This window comes from Protopterus annectens, chromosome 3.part1 (assembly GCF_019279795.1).
Source record: "Protopterus annectens isolate FY-2018-M chromosome 3.part1, PAN1.0, whole genome shotgun sequence".
Taxonomy (NCBI): domain Eukaryota; kingdom Metazoa; phylum Chordata; order Ceratodontiformes; family Protopteridae; genus Protopterus; species Protopterus annectens.
The window spans coordinates 14,856,302-14,877,440 of NC_056732.1; the positions used below are offsets into that span (position 1 = coordinate 14,856,302).

The 21,139-nt window shown below is 40.4% G+C and overlaps 1 protein-coding gene across 2 annotated transcripts in view; it reads left to right on the forward strand.

Annotated features, from left to right (window-relative positions):
• Positions 1–21,139, forward strand: part of LOC122797969 — a 1,071,556-nt gene that overhangs the window by 175,130 nt on the left and 875,287 nt on the right. The window contains exon 2 of one of the 2 annotated variants that reach the window (XM_044066507.1): positions 1,385–1,459. The exons of the other annotated variant lie outside the window; for it this stretch is intronic. Coding sequence (XP_043922442.1) covers positions 1,385–1,459 — 75 coding nt within the window. The remainder of the gene's footprint in view (positions 1–1,384; positions 1,460–21,139) is intronic. 2 annotated transcript variants of the gene reach the window in all.

Sequence of the window (21,139 nt, forward strand, 5' to 3'; positions counted from 1 at the left end):
CTAGGCTTATATTGGTCCAAGGGCCAAGAGCCTAGAGTACCAACCTATGAACCCTCGGGGGGGGGGGGGGGGGAGTCCCAGTGGGAGCGAGTATGCATCAGGTTTCATCTCTGAGCATATTGACTATTGTTGATCTGCCCACTTCATCCTGTTTGTTGATACAAAGTTGCTGTATACAGATGTGGCATTGTAAACACTCAAATGAACTTCAGCATGTGATGAAGTGGAATATTAAACTGAGGGCACATGGGAAGAAACCATGTTGAGACCCATTTACCTTGGCAACAATTGGGAGGAAATCAGAAGGTTGTGAAAATTGAAGTAGAAGGGAAATAATGGAACAGGTTAACATCTTAAGCATGTGGGAAGAAAGATCGATCTCATTATTCAGACTTTCCTTCTCCTCAAATTGTCCAACTGCTGGACACTGGTCTGATGTACTTCCCTGATAATGCCCACCCAGACGAAGGCAATAGTGCTGGTATATCATCACTTACAAGATAAAGCTTCTACGTATTGAAGTTCTGTTTTTATTGAACTGTTTACATATCCCATACTTGACTAATTTGACTTTGACAAATGGTCCTTCAACTAAATAGATTCAGTTGTTTAAACATGCATTGTCCTTCAGTGAAACTAACATTCACCCAAATTGCAAGCAACCATAAATATATATTAAAATGGCTTTGGGGAACCATTGGTTCTCCAGCTTATGCCCACTTTATCATTTTACTATTTGGAAAGCTGCATGTTGTAGCATTTACTTTGGAAATGCTAACTCTATCTTGCAGTTGGGCACTTTACCAAATAAATTGGACTTAGACAAGAGAGGGTTAAAAATGAGAGAGCTGCTCTTAAAAATGGTGCGCATGAATAGATTTGCATTTAAGCATGGATTTTACTTAGAAAATTGTTGCAATAACATCTGAGTCTGTAAAGGAACCATGAAAAAACTTTCAGATATCAATTGTTTTTCATAATTGTACAGTTTTGGTTGTTTTGTAGTACTAGAACAGTCTTTCTAGGCTAACTGTTACTTGGATGAAGTAACAACGGTGCGCCAGTTTAAAATTGTAATAGTATCAATTGATATAAAGGAATAAATTGGCATACTTGTTTAGAACTATGAATACAATTCTTCTTGGAATAATTTAATATTCTTTTAAGTGCTACTGATTTGTTAGAAATTACCCTGTATGGGGACTGTTGTAATATTTTCAAGGCTGAATAAAATGAATATTGGGTTATGGCATATTTTCATTGGCTTTTTATTATGGTATATTTTTATAAGCCTGTGTTGCTACTAAGAATGACTGTATTTTGAAATAAAAAAAAAAACTAAAACATGTAATAGTAGATGTTCTCTATATTCACCTACAATTAGGGGGACACCTAACAACTGAGAATGGACTTGCTGAGCTCCCATTTCTTGAAGCAGATGTTAGAATGGTGTTTGAAAGTGAGTATGTATTTTCTGCTTAATCTATAGGTTCTTCAGAATGAATTCCATGAAAATTGAATTACCGCATACATATACAAATGTACATTATGCAGAATAAAATGAGAGGACTTGTACAGAATATCATGAAATAAATTGGCGCTTTAAAATTTTTGACATGCTTTAATAGTCATGACACTGAACTTTAACTGAGTAAATTGATACAGGAGCCCTTTTCAATCATGTCCTAAGCCCTTGGGTGGTAACAATAGCACACAAAAATTGAAAAGTATTCTAAATCCTAGATTTCTTGGTTTCTGCACATCTGATAATTTTAGAGCAATTGCAATAACGTGTACATAGAATGTGAAGGGATGACATTGTTGTTTTCTAAAGGCTGCTATACAAACATTTAGTTTCATCACTTATTTTATTTACAGAGGTTTGCATGCATACAGACTTACTTGGGGTACCTTGTTGACCCCATCACTGATATGTAGAGGTTTATATGTGGATAGACGGTCATTGTTAAAGACAAAAACATAATATCCAAAGATATAGTACTATACAATCTTCATTAATTTGTTGGGTTAGTGTGTTTCTGATTAAATAAATAGGACCAGAGAGAGAAGCATGTTATGAAGCAGGTTCAGGGTTTGGTCATTCTATTGGTTATAGAAATAGTAAACAATGGTAGCAGTGTTGCTTCTTTGGATAATATCTATATTCTTGTGATGTGATGGAGCAAAAAAAAAAAAACGGTGTTTTTATCCATTCAAATATACAGTTGCAAGTAGCTCAAGTGTCATGGACTGGAGAAAAGAGGAAGGAAATGTTAAAATGTAGTTCGAACTGGGGCTTCCTATGGCATTATGTCACCCTCGTGACACCCAGTGGGAGTATCGTAGCAGTACGGGGATACACAATGTGTAAACGGCAGATGTGAATTCCTCACAACTCTCTGGTATGTTCCGTGGATGTTAATAAAGGAGGAATGAATGTGCATTGTAGTGTCTCTTGTACAACATCAGAAAAATGAAAGCTGAAAGAGGCAAAATATTTTTAATGCAGCATTAAATTGATAGTAATTTAAGAAATCCTTCACAATGACATCCAGGGATGATTTCTTTGAATGGAATATATGATTTTTACCCCAACAGAAATTATGTTGGAACCCACTTATTCCAGTCTCTGCATGTCATTTGTCACTAAACTTTAATTTACCTTTGTGTCCTTCTGTGAGCATAACTTTTCTGCAAACCCATTGAGCACCAAATTACTGTGTCCTGATCCATAATGCAGCCTTTTTCCACATCTTGCTTTCTTCCAACTTTAAAGAATTCAGGTATTGCTTTCCATTTATTTGAAAACTATTTGCCTACTTCTAAACTGTTTCTATTTAAAGCCTGTACATGCTGGTTTTATCTTCTGCCAAGTTGAACTTTACTCAGTTTTATGATACCAAAATGTCTTGACCATGTCTGTGGCATGCTATTTTTCTTGGGTTCATGTGATTACTAGGCTAGTGGCACAAGAGCCTTAACAAGCCTAGCCATCATTTTACAGACTGCTTCTGTCCATAAGGGACATGGGCAATACTCCAGGACTGAATTTATGGTTCCCCATCCATTTATCCAAATTCTTTTTGAAGAGGGAAGTTTATTCCATAGGTGAGGTAGTGTTTGGGATAAAAATCTCTCTCTCCAGCAAGTTCTGTTGGTCACAAATAAGGTTCATGTCATTGGAATGTTACCCTCTTATAATAATGCGAGAAACCTCTGGAGCCACTCCAGTTGGTGTAAATGCCTGGTTAGCTACATGCGGAAGGGAGCATTGTACTTTATTTATGGGCCAGATGAGGGCCGAGCACAATGGCGCTGACTTCCTTTAACCTTGATGCCATGACTTTACTTATAAGTTGGGCCACACAGAAGGATTTCCTCACTACTTTAGCTACCTGGTGTCAAAGTTTAGGTTATAATCTAGGTCCCTCACCACTGGGTCTACTTTTCGGTGTGTGCTATATTATAATTCACAGGGATATCTGATTTACTGAAGGGCACGATTATGTACATTTTAGCATTTAGTCTCAAACCACAGTTTTGGCACCAGTTTGTCATATTTAGGCCTGTTTTGTAGGCACTCAACATTGTTTGGGGATTTCAGTGATTGCTCCCAGCTTACAGTCTGTAGACTTGGTGAGCCAGAGGTTCCCAACATTGGCCTTCACTTCAGAAAAGTATATACCAAATGAGAGGGGTCACAGCACCAAGCCCTGTGGGACACTTCTAATAGGTTTCTTACAGGATGTGGATTCACCTATATGGAGAAAATGGGTTCAATCAGCGAGTCAGTTGGCTATCCATCTGATGTAGGGGTTTATGCTTAACTCATTAAGTTTGTCTATGATCCCTGGGGGGGATTGTGTCGAAACCTTTGGCCAGGTCTAGATAAGTGGCATGCACCATTTTATCCTCATCCATGGCTTTGGTGACCTTGAAGTCCACCAGACTGACCAGGCAAGACCTCCTTTGATGAAGCCAAATTGGTCTGGTCCAGTTTTTAGAGAGTTCCTATGTTATTGATCAAGTCCATGATGAGTCTCTCCATGGCCTTGCAGATAAGATTGGTTAAGTTTATGGTTCTGTAGTTCCCTGGGTCAGTTGATGACCCCCTTTGTGTACAGGGATGACTGCTGCATTCCTCTGGGACAAAGCCCATTTTGGAGGATGTTAAAGTTAGTATTCCAAGGTGGGAATCAAACCCATGGAATAAAGTATGGAATATATTTCAAACTGTATTAATTCTCAGATTGTTACAGGAAAACTGCATTTCATTGCTGAACTTGTTCTGCCATCACTCATGATTTATCACCATCCTTTGTTGTAATCTTTCAATTGGCACCTTCCTTTAAAGAAACCAACCAAGATCACCATCTTACCTCTATGCAGGGAAGAATCTAATATTTAGGGAATATTTTTGCTAGACACACTGGAATTTGTGGACCATAACTGCCAGATTACATTTCACTGGAAAGCCTGTATATGGAGCTCTACATTGTCACATCTACATTTTATTTTTTCTGCACAGCTACACTGTTCTCTCTGCTCTGTGATGAGTCAAAAGTCCTAATACTGCAAGTGATTACCTGGGAAAAATAAACTGTTACATTTTTAATTTGCCATTTAAATAACAGTGGGTTTTAGTGTTTTTGCAGAGGACGTAAATCTCCTGAACATTTAACTTTAGGCTTGCCATATCTCATCTCTCAAGAGGAGAAATGCTCTAGTACCAGAGGCTGAGACATTCTCCAATTTTAGTAATGTTGGGGAGCAAAATCATTAAATTTCACAGGATTACAACTGTACATGTTCAGTGCAATGAAGTGATGGTTCCACTCCTACTGTGTTTTCCATGGTGCATTATTGTGGGATTATTCTGCAGACCCTTTAACTCCTCCTTCTGACAGTACCAGTTACTGACCTTGTCACATCTGTCATATAGTGCCAGGCTATGAGGTGTATCATCCATTTCTGGTCAGCGGAGTTCTTCCCCTCTAGTCTTCATTACTTGTCTGGGCACAGGATGACACTAAAAAGGTACTGACTGATCAAATTTAATTCTGCAAGTAAATAAGGGTATTATGGCAGTGGGTGACAGGGGGGGTAACAATGGATTGATTTTATGGTCTTTTCTTCCTCCACAGATGATGTTTATCTAATTTCCAGTGTGTTATATGCAGCAAAGTTAAAGATCATACGAAATCAGTGTGATATGCATGATCCTCTGAAACTACTCATTAGGATCTTGGGAACTAATCTGTGACCATATGATCGGAGGCTGAATGGGACCAATTCAAGATTAACTGTAGGTTCGCAGTTTGCAAGACTGTATCTTACCCTCTTTGTAGAGGAGTACCATGTATTCTATCTTAGCTTTCCAGTGTGATTTCTTGCTCTAGTTATCAAAATGGTAGATTGTTATGCCACAATATTAGCCAGCTTCCAGAATACCCTAGAGTGAAAGACGTTTGCAGGTTAATCATATGTCTTCAGCATCCTGTCTTCAGTAACTTCATAACATTTTCTCCTGTGATTACCCCTGGTATTACACTGCCACAGAATGTTTAATTGTCTGAAAATTTAAATGTAGTAAATTCTTCCACACTGGATAAATGTGATCCACATCGGTTTCACATAATTAGTTGTATTTGTTAATTTTAATGAGAGAAATAGCAAATCATGTCAAGATTAAGGAACTAAGACTGAAATGTCATGTCTGAATTCACCAAAAGATACATTTTTTTACATCAGTCCTACCTTTGCACTCCATCCTAAAGAAAAAAAAAAATCACCCTACATCTGCCTTGCGTTTCCCCTAAATCCAGTGTTATTTTCAGCATATTGTGCTGTACATCGGAGACTCCTAGCCAAGTGATGGGCTTAGTTGTATGCTAACCGTGTTTACAATATAACCATTTGAGCACTAGATCTTGCTCAACTGTACCACACTCTACTTTAAGTAATTGGATCCTCTTGTTATACATTATTGCCTTTGTGTCTGATTTTTATCTGTTTAAATATCACTATCCCAGCACATGATAGAGCAAAATCCCAAAAAGGGAAGGCATCTCTGATCAGTATTAGCAAAAAACTACGGGAACTCATAAAATCGTCTAAGGCCAGCTTCGAGAGAAAAATTGCACAGGACACTAAGGATAATCACAAGGCTTTCTTTAGTTATGTTAGGAACCTGGGTGGGAATTCCCAGATATGCTCAGAATTAGTCCAAAATGACAAAAAATACACCAAACCCATAGACATTGCCAACATCCTAGCTGACAGGTTCAGCGCAAACTCCCCCCCCCCTCCACACCAAAAGGGCAAATATCTATCCCAGCAGAGTGCTGCCCCTGACATCTCAGATGCTCAGGTAAGAGCCCCTCTCAAAGCAAAAACACAGCATCAATGGGACCAGACTGTGTCCCGGGCTGCATCCTACATGAACTCCAAGAAGAGCTAAACCCAAACATAAAACTACTGTTCAATCTCAGCCTTACTACAGGATATGTACCCAAAGAGTGGTGTACCGCAACAGTGGTCCCTCTCCACAAAGGTGGTGCCTCAACGGATCCTGGAAACTTATCGCCCCATAAGCCTGACTAGCTTGGTCTGCAAAGCTATGGAAAGGATTATTTATGAGGTCCATGATGAAGATATTGGGGACCTACAGACACTGGATCCTACCCAGTTCGGCTTTAAGGGCAGATCCTGGCTCTTAAACCTGGTCAAATTCTTTGAAACAGTCACCGAGGCCATTGACTAGGGGAAAGGCGGTCCACACAGCCTACCTGGACCTCGCAAAAGCCTTTGATACAATACCCCACTTGGGCATTATTGATAAGCTCACCAGCTTAAATATAAACCCCTATGTCACTAGATGGGTTGCAAACTGGCTCAAGGACAGAACCCACATGGTTAGAATTGCTGGAGCCATGTCAGACTCCAAACCAGTTACAAGTGGCGTCCCGCAAGGCTCAGTCCTGGGACCTCTCTCTTGTTCGGTATATATTTCTTGGAGGTACAGGCCAACATGGAAGGACTGTGGCTGACCAAGTTCGCAGATGACTGCAAACTGGGTGCCATAATCAACTCTCCAGCCGACACAAGCATCCTCCAAAAGGGCCTCATAGAAACAGACAGCTGGTGCCAGAGCCATGGCCTCAAGCTAAATGCCAAAAAGTGTATAGTCATCCTCGTTGGCAAAAAGAAAGTGCCCACAAATTACCACATAGGTGGTAATCCATTAAGTACGGAAGAAGTAATTGGGGACCTGGTGACCCAAGTTGATAGCAATCTCTCATTTGACAACCATGTGGCCAAAGTGGTTAGAAAAACATTTTATATAGCCCACCTAATCATGAAGGGATTCACATCTAGATCAGGGGAGGTCATCGTGCCTCTTTACTCATCCCTCATCAGGCCCATAATTGAGTACAATGCCCCTTTTGGTATGTACCTTACCAGACACCTGCAGCAACTGGAAAGACTCCAAAAGTACCTCACCAAGAGGAGCAAAGGGCTCAAATAGATGCCATATGCTGCTTGGTTAAAGAAACTCCAGCTCTACTCAGTGGCATACCATCTGCTCGGAGGAGATCATAGGTTTGCCCTTTGGTAATGTGTACCCCCAGACACCCACAGCAACTGGAAAGACCTGCAAGAGTACCTCAACAAGAGAGGCAAAGGGGCTAAATGCCCATATGCTGCTTTGGTTAAGAGCTCAACCTCTCTCAGTGGCATACCATCTGCTCGGAGGAGACCTGTGCCTGACGTATAAAGCCATGTCCAACCCGGTCATCGAGCTACGCGCTCGAGAGACTTGAACCTCAGCACTGAAATAAATAGGACATGCTGGAGGGACAGATTCATAACCCAGAGGCTCCCCTCACTCTGGAATAAAATCCCAGTCCAGGTTAGGCAGAGTCCCTCATTTCCTCTCTTCAAGAGGAATCTTGAGTGGATGGGAGATCATAGGTTTACCCCGGGTATCACTTCTGTGTCACTGTTCGACAGAGGCACAATATACTAACCTTGAAAAAGGGCATAGCAAAATTAATGTAAAATGGGTGGCAAAAGCCAAACACACTCTGGCTAGGCTTATAAATGCCCTAGGGCAGATAGCCTGGTATGAACCTATGAACATTGATGGTATGATATAGCCTGGTATGAACCTATGAACATTGATGGTATGATATAGCCTGGTATGAACCTATGAACATTGATGGTATGATATAGCCTGGTATGAACCTATGAACATTGATGGTATGATATAGCCTGGTATGAACCTATGAACATTGATGGTATGATATAGCCTGGTATGAACCTATGAACATTGATGGTATGATATAGCCTGGTAACCTATGAGCATTGATGGTATGATATAGCCTGGTATGAACCTATGAGCATTGATGGTATGATATAGCCTGGTATGAACCTATGAGCATTGATGGTATGATATAGCCTGGTATGAACCTATGAGCATTGATGGTATGATATAGCCTGGTATGAACCTATGAACATTGATGGTATGATATAGCCTGGTAGGAACCTATGAACATTGATGGTATGATATAGCCTGGTATGAACCTATGAGCATTGATGGTATGATATAGCCTGGTATGAACCTATGAGCATTGATGGTATGATATAGCCTGGTAGGAACCTATGAGCATTGATGGTATGATATAGCCTGGTATACATACTAGGCTGTAAATAGTACAAACACTTTTGTGGTCCTTTTTCTGATTCCGCCTCTCCTCTGAAGTGGTTGGCTTGTTATATCAAGGCAATTAGTGATTCCTATGTGAAGGATTCACTCTGACCACTAAAGGCACGTTAGTGCCCCAAGTCTCCGACAGAATCACTCTCCAAGATCACACTGTCAACCTGTTCATAGGTTTATACTAGGCTATCTGCCCTAAGGCATTTATAAGCCTAGCCCAAAGTTTTGTGGCTTACGCCACCCCTTATATGAAAAAATACTGTGCCTATTAGTTTGTTGTGCCTCTGTCCAGCAGTGACACAGAGATGATTCCCGGGGTAAACCTACGATCTCCCATCCACAGGTCAAGATTTCTCTTGAACAGAGCCAGCGAGGTGCTCTGCCTCACATGGACCGGGATTTTATTCCACAGCATAGGGAGTGTCTGAGTGATAAATCTATCCCTCCAGCATGTCCTATTTATATCCGTGCTAAGGTTTAAGTCGCTTGCTCTAGTGGTTTTGGTGGATTTGGATTTTTTGAGCTGGAGCATGTCCATTAATTCTGGGTTGGACATGGCCTTGTATGTCAGGCACATGTCACCTCTGAGCAGACTGTATGTGACTGAATAGAGCTAGAGTTTCTTCAATCTGGCAGCATATGACAGATTTTGGAGTCCCTTTATCCTTTTGGTGAGGAACTTTTGGGGTCTCTCCAATTGCTGCAGATGTCGGGTGAGATGCATCCCGAATGGGGCATTGTACTCGATCATTGGTCTGATAAGTGAAGAGTATAGGGGAACAATGACCTCACTAGATCTGAATGTGAATCCCTTCATGATCAGGTGGGCAATGTAGAAGGTCTTTCTAACCACTTTAGCAACGTGAGTGTCAAAAGAAAGGCCACTGTCAACCTGGGTCCCCAGGTCCCTGATAACCTCTTCTGTGCTTAGTGGATTGCCACCTATATGGTAGCTTGGGGTTACCTTGTTTTTCCCGAAGGGTATGACTATACATTTTTTGGCGTTTAACTTCAGGCAATGGCTCTGGCACTAGCTATCTGTTTTCGTGAGTCCCTTCTGAAGGATATCCGTGTCCGATGCACTTTCCACTATGGCGCCCAGTTTGCAGTAGTCTGCAAACTTGTCAGCCAATGTCCTCCCATGTTGGCCTGTACTTCTGAGAAGTAGATGCCAAACAATAGAGGGCCAAGGACCGAGCCCTGTGGGACACCACTTGTGACCGACTTGGAGTCTGACATAGCGCCAGCAACTCTAACCCTGTGGGTTCTGTCCTTAAGCCAGTTTGCAACCCATCTTGTGACATATGGGTTTACATTTAAGCTGGTAAGTTTTTCTACAATACCCGAGTGGGGTATTGTGTCGAAAGCCTTTGCAAGGTCAAGGTAGGCTGTATGGACTGCCTTTCCCTCATCAATGGCCTTGGTGACTGTTTCGAAGAAGTCGACCAAGTTCAAAAGGCATGATCTGCCCTTGACGAAGCCAAACTGGGTCGGGTCCAATGTCTGCAAGTCCCCTATATCTTTGTTTATGAGCTCCATTATGATCCTCTCCATAGCTTTGCAGACTAGACTTGTTAAGCTTATGGGGCGGTAATTACCAGGGTCCGTAGAGGCACCGCCTTTGTAGAGTGGGACCATAGTTGCCGTACGCCACTCCTTGGGCACGTATCCTATGGTAAGGCTGAGATTAAACAGCTGCCTTATGTGCGGGTTTAATTCCTTATTTAGCTCGTGTAGCACACAGCCGGGGACACCATCTGGTCCCATTGATGCTGATTTTTTAGCTTTAGAGAGAGCAGCTTTCACATGCACATTTGAGATGTCTGGGAGGCTACACTCCGCTGGGATAGTTATCTCTCCTTTAGGGGGGGAGAGGGGGGTGAAGTTTGCACTGAACCTGTCTGCCAGTATGTTGGCAATGTCTGTGGGTTCAGTGATTTTTGTATCATTTTGGACTAATTCTGAGCATGTCTGGGAGTTCCCCCCAGGTTCCTAACATAGCTGAAAAAGGCCTTATGTTTGTCCTTTGAATCCATGGCAATTTTTCTGTAACAAACATTCCTAAATGTTGATTTAATGGCTAATTGTGTGGTCAATTAAATAATAAAATAGCTATGATTATATAATTTTTTTTTTTTAATTTTATACATTTTTATAATTTTTTGCTATGTATTTGGAGCTTTTCTCCCCGGGCCTCTGCTGGAAACTGTCACCTTGTGTCCAGTCGGACTAACCTGGTAAACAAATGGAAAATAAATAAAATTAGGTAGCTGGCATGTTGAAAAAAATAACCTTTCACAGCATTTAAAATGTGCTCTGTAATGGAATGACCCATATGCCTCAGATGATGTGCAGGACATTATAGTTAAACGGAGCCATTGTAATAAAAAAGAGGGTTGGAGCATACTTGTGTGGTAGAAAGTTTTGACAGTGTGTGTGTTCTTACCCTTCTGACATAATTAAAACCATACTTCATGGTATTTGTTTAGAAAAAGAACATTTAGTCAGTGAAAGATATCCAGACTGTTTCAGTAGCTTCAGCAGTGATTATATTTTCTCATTTTGGTCATGTTTTGTTTAAAATGCTTTGTAGCTCCTCGCCAGTTCATTGTTATGCAAACAAGAGGCAGTTGCTGAAAACCTCCGATATACCTCTCAATCCCTTAATGCAAGAAATCTGGACAAAGTCTGACAAAATGGTGAGACAAAGGCCCAAAAATAGAGATCTCTTTTAAATATTGCTCTTATAAACTTGTTACAGTAACAGGATTTGTTTAGACATACATTTTGTGAAAGATTTGAAGTCTGAAACTCAAATGTATATCCTTGTAATGACTTCAGTCCTCAGATCATCCCAGAGATTTGCCAAAAAAACATGCATTTTGAGGAACAGACCAATAACCTGAGCCAAAAATCTGGACAGTTGAGAGGTATGATCACAGAGGATAAAATAAGCTTTGAAAACTCAAAGCTGTTTCAAAGTTCTGCAATATACATTGCTCATTAAAATTTTATAAACTTAAACTATGAGACACTAACTCCTGTGCAATCTCCAACTCATGTGAAGGAAATCCTGGAGAATGAAAGGGACTTGCAGAAACAAGAAACAAACTCAAGACCTGCAGAAAGTGAATTTTACTCCTGGTTTCATGATCTACAAAGCAGTGCTAGGCACAATGCCAGAACTCTGTGCTTACTGAATTATGGGGACTGATGACCCGAAGAGCTTTCATTGCAACTGAGGTAAATTAAGACTGCTAGAGTCAGTTCTCCTATTAGTGAGTTTGCCTAGAAAGTCTGTCATAGATATCTTAACAATAAATATCCAAGGCAATTTATTTTGTCTGAATTATGTGGACAAAGAATATTATGCTGAAAGTGCTAGGAACTGATCTAAAATAACAGGGACCTTGGTGAGAAATGTGCTTGATTACAGTCTATTTCTTAGACGGGCAAAAAACAAAGAAGGGCTCCTCCCACGCAGAAGCACAACACGGACCTTTATTGTAGTAAGCGCTTTCGGTCAAGGTATTACCTCAACCTTCATCTATTTGTTCACCATCTGAGATTTTATTTCAGGAAAGAGGCTTTATGTACAGTTAACTATTTCCAGCTTGCTTCCTCCTGAAAATGATGGTCAAGTTCTTAGGTTTACCAGCGCTGAGGAGATGGAACAATATATTTCCTCAAGAGGATCTTAAAATGAAGCAGTTTTCTAGATAACTGGAAGTGAAGGAAGTCAGATGGTGGGCTTTGGGTCAATCTGTAAGAAAAGCAAAATACACCATTCCAGATAAAGATGAAAGAATTTCAGAAAGAAAAAGCCAGGGTAGTTACATATATAGATCTACATGCACATAAGATGAAAAACACTTAGCAAGGCAATAAATTTAGTCCCGAGTTCATGCTGCATGACCACCAAGGAGCAAAAATAAGTGGCATACATATAATCAACTCCTGCCAGGCTAGGGACCCCAACTGCTCAGTCAAAGTAATTTCTGAATAACTGAGATATATTTGCTAGGACTGATGAGATGATCACTGAGTGGTGAAGTTCTGAGGAACAGTTGGACTTTCATTTTTTATTTATTTTTTATTTAACATTTGTTTACCGGGAAAGTCATGCTTGAACAAAGCCAATTTTAAGTGGAGGCCTGGGGAGAAATGCTCCAGATGCATGTCTTTGTAACGTGGGAGGAAACAAGAGTACCCGGAGAAAACCCACATGAATGCACGGAGGATATGTAGACTCCACACAGAAGGCATCCCAGCCAAGAATCGAACCGGAGAACCTCTTGCTGTGAAGTGACAACACTACCACTGTGCCATCCACTGAACTTGTGGGAGAACAGAAACCAGCAACCTTTTTTGCTAAACAATACAACTCTGGTAGGTACTAGCCTGATAAGATTGACTGTGGGCATTTGTGTGTGATGTGTGCGCACGCATTTATGTGGACATTACACACTAATGGTGAAATAATGTATGCCCGCTGTTTTTAATCACCAATAGAGGCATGTCTTATTTTCACTAGTTAAGTAGCTATGGTGCAAAATACTCCTGCTGAATTATTTTTTAAACTGAACTTGGCATCGGTTACAATATTAAAGATCAATCACGATAGTACAGCCTTCATGTGTTCGAGGCTTTCTTAACATATCCTGGCTAGCTTCAGTAGCACAAGCTGCAGAAAACTCAAATGAAATGGTTAAAACTTATTAGATCAAGCATTATCACCATAGAGTGTTATTAAGATGAAAAGAAAATGGATGGTCCCTTAGTCATAACACTGGATACTGTGGTTTTTAAAAAGCATTTAATGGCAGACAGGTGCTGATAATTTTAACTACAAGTTCAGTTACTGATCTGATACCATTATTTATACCAAAGTAAACGTAAGTGGTCTTGTGGACAGTAGTTGGAACTAATGTCCTCCATCAGTCAATGTTAAGTACCCAAGGACGTAGTTGGAACTAATGTCCTCCATCGGTCAATGTTAAGTACCCAAGGACGTAGTTGGAACTAATGTCCTCCATCGGTCAATGTTAAGTACCCAAGGACGTAGTTGGAACCAATGTCCTCCATCGGTCAATGTTTTGAAGTACCCAAGGACGTAGTTGGAACTAATGTCCTCCATCGGTCAATGTTAAGTACCCAAGGACGTAGTTGGAACTAATGTCCTCCATCGGTCAATGTTAAGTAGCCAAGGACGTAGTTGGAACTAATGTCCTCCATCGGTCAATGTTTTGAAGTGCCCAATAGTTCCTTCCCTTATGAAATCAAACATGAAAGCCCAGAAGTGTGAAAGACTCAATGAATGTTTGCAGTCTTGGGTTGAAAATATTACTTCAGTATGCTTTTTATCTAGTCATTATAGAAAATACACAAAGGAAAGTATATAAGCCAACTATTGAAGAAAGGTGAAGCAAGTGCTGATCTAATATATTCCTGGAAATCTAAATCTTGGGACAAAACACCTGTCTTTATTGAAATTTCATTCTTTAAATTAAACTGTGGAGAGTCGCGTAACTGAAGGAATGATAGAATTAAGGTCTTGGTTTGTATTGAGTGTTATGGTACTTTGGCTAGGTGCTTCTTTAGCTCTGTCAAGCTATAAATCGATAATTTAACTTGAGAGGTCTATAATCCTTGCATAAGGGTGATGGTTAATGAGTGCAATTTAAAACTGTGTGAATAAATGAAGTACATGGCTTAATCAGTAGGGGGGGGTATAAAATTCATGTATTATTGTGATATGAAATCAGATAAAAACTGAAATGTAAAACTCCAGGCTAAAATGGACAGGGGAGTGGGAGAACAGAGTGAATAAAATGGATGTTCAGCATCCTCTTAAAGCACATGTAGAATATTAAGTGCTCCACGTTCACTCAACAGGTGGCTACATTGGAGGACTATTAACCATTCACTGGTGTGGGAAGGATGGATTTTAGGTAAGGGGATCTTTTTTAGCCTAGAGGAGAAAACTAGATGACTTGTGGCTAAGGGAGACAAACTAGTCATAAATCCAAAACTTCAATTATTATGGTCATGGGATCCCTACTCCTGAGGATTATGGGTAATAAAATAGTATTCATTTTTATCAAATTGAAATAACAGCCTGAAAGAATACTTAAAAGGCGAGTATGTCGAAAGGCGTGAAGTTTGAGTTACAACGGGGGGGGGGGGTGCAGGTCCGAAAATCTTGCAAATCTAGGTACGAGTAGGAAATGCCATATTAGCCACTGTCCATGTGGAAGTTGATGTCCCATCAGTTGGAGTGGTCAGCCAAGGAACATCCAGAAATGCCACCTCTTAGGAATAACTAACCAATAATTTAAAACAGTAAGTTTGGTAAATGAGGCACAAGTCGCTAAACCTAGTAAAAGAAAGAGATCCCTTTTCAAAACCTCTAAAGTCAGCTATGAAGGCAGAATTGCAGCAGACACTAAAAACCGCAAAGCCTTCTATAGTTATCAAGAATCTTCAAGGCAATACCCAGGTTTGCTCTGAGTTACTGCACAATGGTACCTCTTATACTGTGCCAATAGATATTGTCAACCTGCTGGCTGACAGATTCAGTGCCAACTTTACCCCCCTCCCAAGAACCAATCATAATACTGGAGGAATGCCAGGCACCCAGCATTACTGCACCACAGGTTAAAGCTGCATTGTCCAAGGCCAAGAATACAGCTTCCATGGGAACAGACAATATCCCTGGATGTGTTCTACACAAACTACAGTGTGAACTGGCACCACATCTGTGCGCCCTGTTCAATCACAGCCTCACCTCAGGCTTTGTCCCTACTGAATGACCCACTGCTACAGTTGACCCTCTAAAAGGGGAGTGACTACAGAACCTGGGAATTATCGCCCTATTAGCCTGACTAGTCTGATATGTAAGGCTATTGAGCACATTATCATGGACCTAATTAACAAGGATATAGGGAATCGCCAAACTCTAGATCCCATGTAATTTGGTTTTGTGAAAGGTAGATCATGCCTGCTCTACCTGGTTGACTTCTTTGAGTTAGTCACCAGAGCTGTGGATGAGGGCAAGGCAGTTCATACAGCCTACCTTGATATGGCCAAGGCCTTTGATACCATTCCCCACTCGGGAATTATTGATAAACTCACCAAACTAGGCATCAACCCCTATATCACTAGGTTAGTTGAAAATTGGCTCACAGATAGAACCCACAGTGTATAAGTAGCAGACTTCGTCAAACTGCTGACCAGTCATGAGTGGAGTCACACAGGGATCTGTCCTGGGTCCTCTCCTGTTTGGCATCTACTTCTCAGAAGTCCAGGCCAACACAGAGGGACTCTGGCTGACTAGGTTCGCAGGCTGCAAGCTGGGAGCCATTATTACATCCCCAAGTGATGTAGACATACTACAGAAAGGCTTCACTGAGACCAATGACTAGTGTCAAAACCATGGCCTTAAGCTTGACACCAAAAAATAAGTAGTCATCCCCTTTGGGAAAAACTCTGTCCCCACTAATTACCACATCGATGAGCGCCCACTGAATACTGAAGGTGGACACATGTTGACAGCAACCTCTCCTTCGACCACCACATTGCCATTGTGGTCATGTCATTATCAAGGGTTTTGCATCCAGGAAAAAAGAGGTAATCATTTCTCTCTACTCTTCCCTCAGACCAATCATAAGAGTATAATGCCTCATTTGGCATGTACACCTCACTAGATACATGCAGTAGTTGGAAAGGCCACAAAACTACCTCACGAAGAGGATCCTAGGCCTTCAACACATGTTCTACATGGACAGACCAAAAAAAAAAAAAAAAAAACTCCAGCTATTTTCTGTCTCATAACTACTAAGAGGCGATCTCTGCTTGTCTGACCCAGCTCTGTTAGAAATACTACATGTAAAGAAATCCCAGTCCCTCTGCACTACATACTCCAGAGACCTCAACCTCATTACCGCAATCGGAAGAAAATGCTGGAGGGACAGGTTCATAACCCAGAGACTGCCTATGGTCTGGAATAGACTTCCCATACATGTCAAGCGGCGCACCTCACTGGCCCTCTTCAAGAGAAATCTTGATGAGTGGATGGGAAATAAAGTTAACCCTAGATCACTCCAGTGGCTCTTCTTGATAAAGAGACACTGGGAAATGTCGGCTGGCACAATGCCAGGGTAATCCTATGGGCTAGACTTGTAAAGTCTCCAGGGCCATTATCCTAGTACACACCTATGAACCTATGGTTATCCTTAGGGTGATAGGAAGATTACTTTGTATGATCAAAAAACAATCCCTAAAGATTGACATGACTTGTATCCATTTCAGAACTATGGGCCATACTGGAGCAGTCTCTGTACGAAATTGGGGTGACTTGTTAGATTCAGGGAAAAGTCACTTGAGAATGAGAATCATGTGGTCAAAAGTTCAATCCTCAAAAATAAATACTTCATTCTTAAGTGTATTGACATACTCACAAGATCTATGCAGAATAATTAGTCAAACCTAATTTTATAAAATTTTAATGAAATTATAGATGGCGATCACAATTGGGGAAATGTAACTTCAAAACTATGCAAACTGTTAAACTATAAAATTAAAATCTGATAGAATTACTGGAATTTCATCACCAGGGGACATTTATTAAGTCTAACCACAGAAAGTAAAACTAATCTATTGTATGCCGTTAAACTAACATCCAATACACAATTTTGGAGAATATACACGTAGAAATTTCTGCATAGATCATTTTATACACCCATTAGACTAGCAAACTTGGTTCTACTAATAACGTAACATGTTGGAGATGGCTACAAATGTATGTAAAGCAGACTGGATACACACAGTTCATGTATTAAACTCAAAATACTGGGAAGATATTAATAATTTCTTACAAGCTATATTTGCAGACACATTAGTATTAACAAAATCTTCAATCTTCTTGAATGTTAATGAAAAAACAGAACTGAATAAAACTATCTTTATTATGGATTATACTAATGGTAGTTAGGAAGTGTATCTCAAGAAAATGGAAATCCATCTCTGAACCATCCTATGAATTTTTAAGACTACTGAATGAAACAGAATTGATGGAAGTCAAAGTCAAGGAGCGAAGGATTATGCCCAAATCATGCAGCAACAATCCACGGAAGAAGATACGATCTCTTATAGAGACATTAAGAATGAACTCTGCCTCCTCTTGAAGGAAAGGGAAAAAAAAGAAAATAACTGTCTAAGTACTATATATAGTTGATTCAGATTGGTTTACCTTATAATCTATTCCCAGGCCAGTGTAAATAATGTACATAGTTTGTCACTTTACTTGTAATTTCTTGAATCATTTAAACAAACTATGTCAATCTTTGAAGAAAATCAATAAAAACTTTGAGTAAAATAAATGCTTCATTTGTCAGTTGCATTATAACAAATGCTTGAAATATAAAGTCTTTGGGAAACTGAATGAAGCTGGTCTCATTATAGGTCTAAGTACATTGCGAGAGTTTCCTATCAATGATGCATACCACCAGCAAAAAGAATTTATAATTATACAAAAGTATAACCGTGCAAGAAAACTTGACCCAGATAGAAAGGGTCATGCTATTTATAAAGAGGGGAATGTCTGGCTCATGAGCTTAAGTAGCTGGGGATAAAAGAGGGGGGGGGGCTATATGATAACATTGTAACCATTTGTTTACATTTTTTATGAAAAAGTTCAGTCATATCAAACTATGTACATTATATACATTCATAGGTAAATAGGGTATCAGTTCGCAGATTGCAAGCATAGCAAATAACCAGAGGTCCAAATCAAACTGTGCACTTATGCATGAGGATAAACCTTAACCATTATGCAGACTGTCCCCCAAAGTTCTGCATATCTGTCACAAAGCATCTGAATTATTTTTTTTTATTTATTGATTTGTATATTCAACATTTGTTTATCGGGAAAGTCCAACTTGGAACGGAGCCAATTTTCAGTTGAGGCCTGGGGAGAAATGCTCCAGATGCATGTCTTTAACGTGGGAGGAAACCGGAGAAAACCCACATGAACACAGAGAGGACATGCAGACTTTGCACAGAAGGCAGTCCAGCAGAGAATCTAACTGGAGAACCTCTTGCTGTGAGGTGAAAATGCTACCCGCTGCACCACTGCACTCTCTTTGTGTGTTTTCCACACAGTCCTTCTGACCCCCGTTTTAGACCTAATAGCCAATACTCCAAGCTCAGTGGGGATCTTGCTTCATCATTTTTATAACGAATTCCTCCCAATAATGCTGCACTGTTACAATGCCAGAACACATGGACTGTGTCTGCATTTTGTTCCTGATATCTCCAACATTTCTATGTGGTATCTTATGGACGAATAGTTTCTGGATTGTATAATAGCAATTCTAGAGCAAAAACAGGTATCTTTATATTTACACAATATGTTAAGCTCATTTACAGCTTTACCTCTCACTGCATTCCCTGTCCACTAAATCTCTTCTCTTATTAATCAGAATGTAAGTTGTGCCTCATATGCTCTGCTCTGTTCCTCCATATAATCTCCAGATCATACTAGCAGGACCTTTCTGGACTGATCTCCACATCTCCCATTGGAGATTATTTTGCTGCCTTATTTAGTGCCTTGTATCAGTTGTGTGTGTGTGTGTGTGTGTGTGTGTGTGTGTGTGTGTGTGTGTGTGTGTGTGTGTGTGGTGTTCATATGTGACCCAGTCCTGCTCCCCAATACCAAACTGCAGCTTAAAGGACTCCGAAGACCAGTTGTGCTCCTTCGCCATCTTGGTCCTGAGATGGTCCCACTACTCCGCTCTTTCCTCCTTGCTTCCTGCTTCACCAGAGTCTGTTTTCTGCATCAACTACTGTATTATCACATTAGAGTGGTTTGAACTTTATTGGTGTGTTCCTAACTACATGAAAAATATTAGAAAATGTGATGTAACATAGTATTACATGTAGTTTGTCTTGTATAGTGTGAAATATTTAAAATGTGACATTTTTCATTTGGGCACAAGTGGATTCCTGTTATCATAAGCCATTCTATACAAGTTCTTATGATGCACACATGGTGCCATGTTAATTTGGGCACAAGTGACTTCCTGTTCCTCATAAGCCATTCTGTACAAGTTCCTATGATGCACACATGGTGCCGTGATTTTCCTGTTGTCGCTCCTAAATCCTTAGAATGGGCCATGTCTTTGAAAGGGGGGGCAGTGCCTTTAACACTGTTATCCGCATTACATTGAAGACCTGGGACTTCAGCAAATTCCCTTAATGGCATTAGCACTTCCTGCCTTTCTACTGCCACCTTTCCATTACCAGCATAACATCAACAACAAACATATAGGACCCCCCCCCTTTACATTCCTCTTCTCATACAAACCTTCCAGAGACTTTAACTTAAAAGCCAATTCCTCCATTACCAAGATGACCTATGGTGGGGGGGGGTGGAAATCCTTTCTGTGTTCCACATCAAAGCGGAGTTTCCTGATTACACTTGCTGGATTTTTTCCTGATCAAAAGAATTTTTTGACCAAAGGCACATCAGGCATTTAATGCATGTCTGGCAACATCCTTTTCTTAAGATGTATAATCAGGGTTTGTCCCCAACACAATAATCTGCCTTGTGAGCAGATTCTACACATGAGACTGTCATGCAGAGTCTGACCGTTTGTGGAAGAGAGTAACTGAGGCTTCCTCGATCAACTCTATTAGTAACCATAGGCTGGGTTTGTTTTGTGGGTGTACCCCCTCCCCCCAGTTCTGTCTTGAGCATGCCATAAACATGTGAGTAAGTGTTACATTTTAGCCACAATAAGTTTTTATGTTTAGATATTGGAAAGAAACCCCAATGCAATGTTGGAAGTTTTGTTCAGTTTTCTCAGTGGATGCTGAAAATTGAGGCTGACAAAGTATATGGAATTCTTGGTGAACTATGTTCATTAAAGCTGTCCTTTCACCTAGATATATGTATGAGTGAGGCATATACATTCAGCAGATAATTTAAGGAATATAATTGAGAAGAACAAGAGAATGGTCCCCCCCCTTCCTCAGTCCCTTGACTTATGCTTTGTCATTTCTCACAGGCTTTGTGCGCACGAGTGCTGGAAGGTGTTGGGGTTAACCTCTGAACAGCATTGAAAATAACAGAAAAATCTTTTTGAATAAAGCTAATGTACAGAACTGACATAAATATGATATGGTCTAATGATGGCTTAAATTTCAGTGCACTAGTTTTGAAAATGTGCATGTATTTATGTGCAATTTGCAAAATTTAACTTGCATACGTCATCTGTTTTAGTTTGTTTTATTACTGTCAAATCAGAAGGACCACACACCAAGTTGGTAGCTGTGGGGTTTGTACGATGCACAACACTTTTAACAAGCACACAGTCTTACTTGGCATATGGGTAGTAGTGCACTGTTACCCTCCCT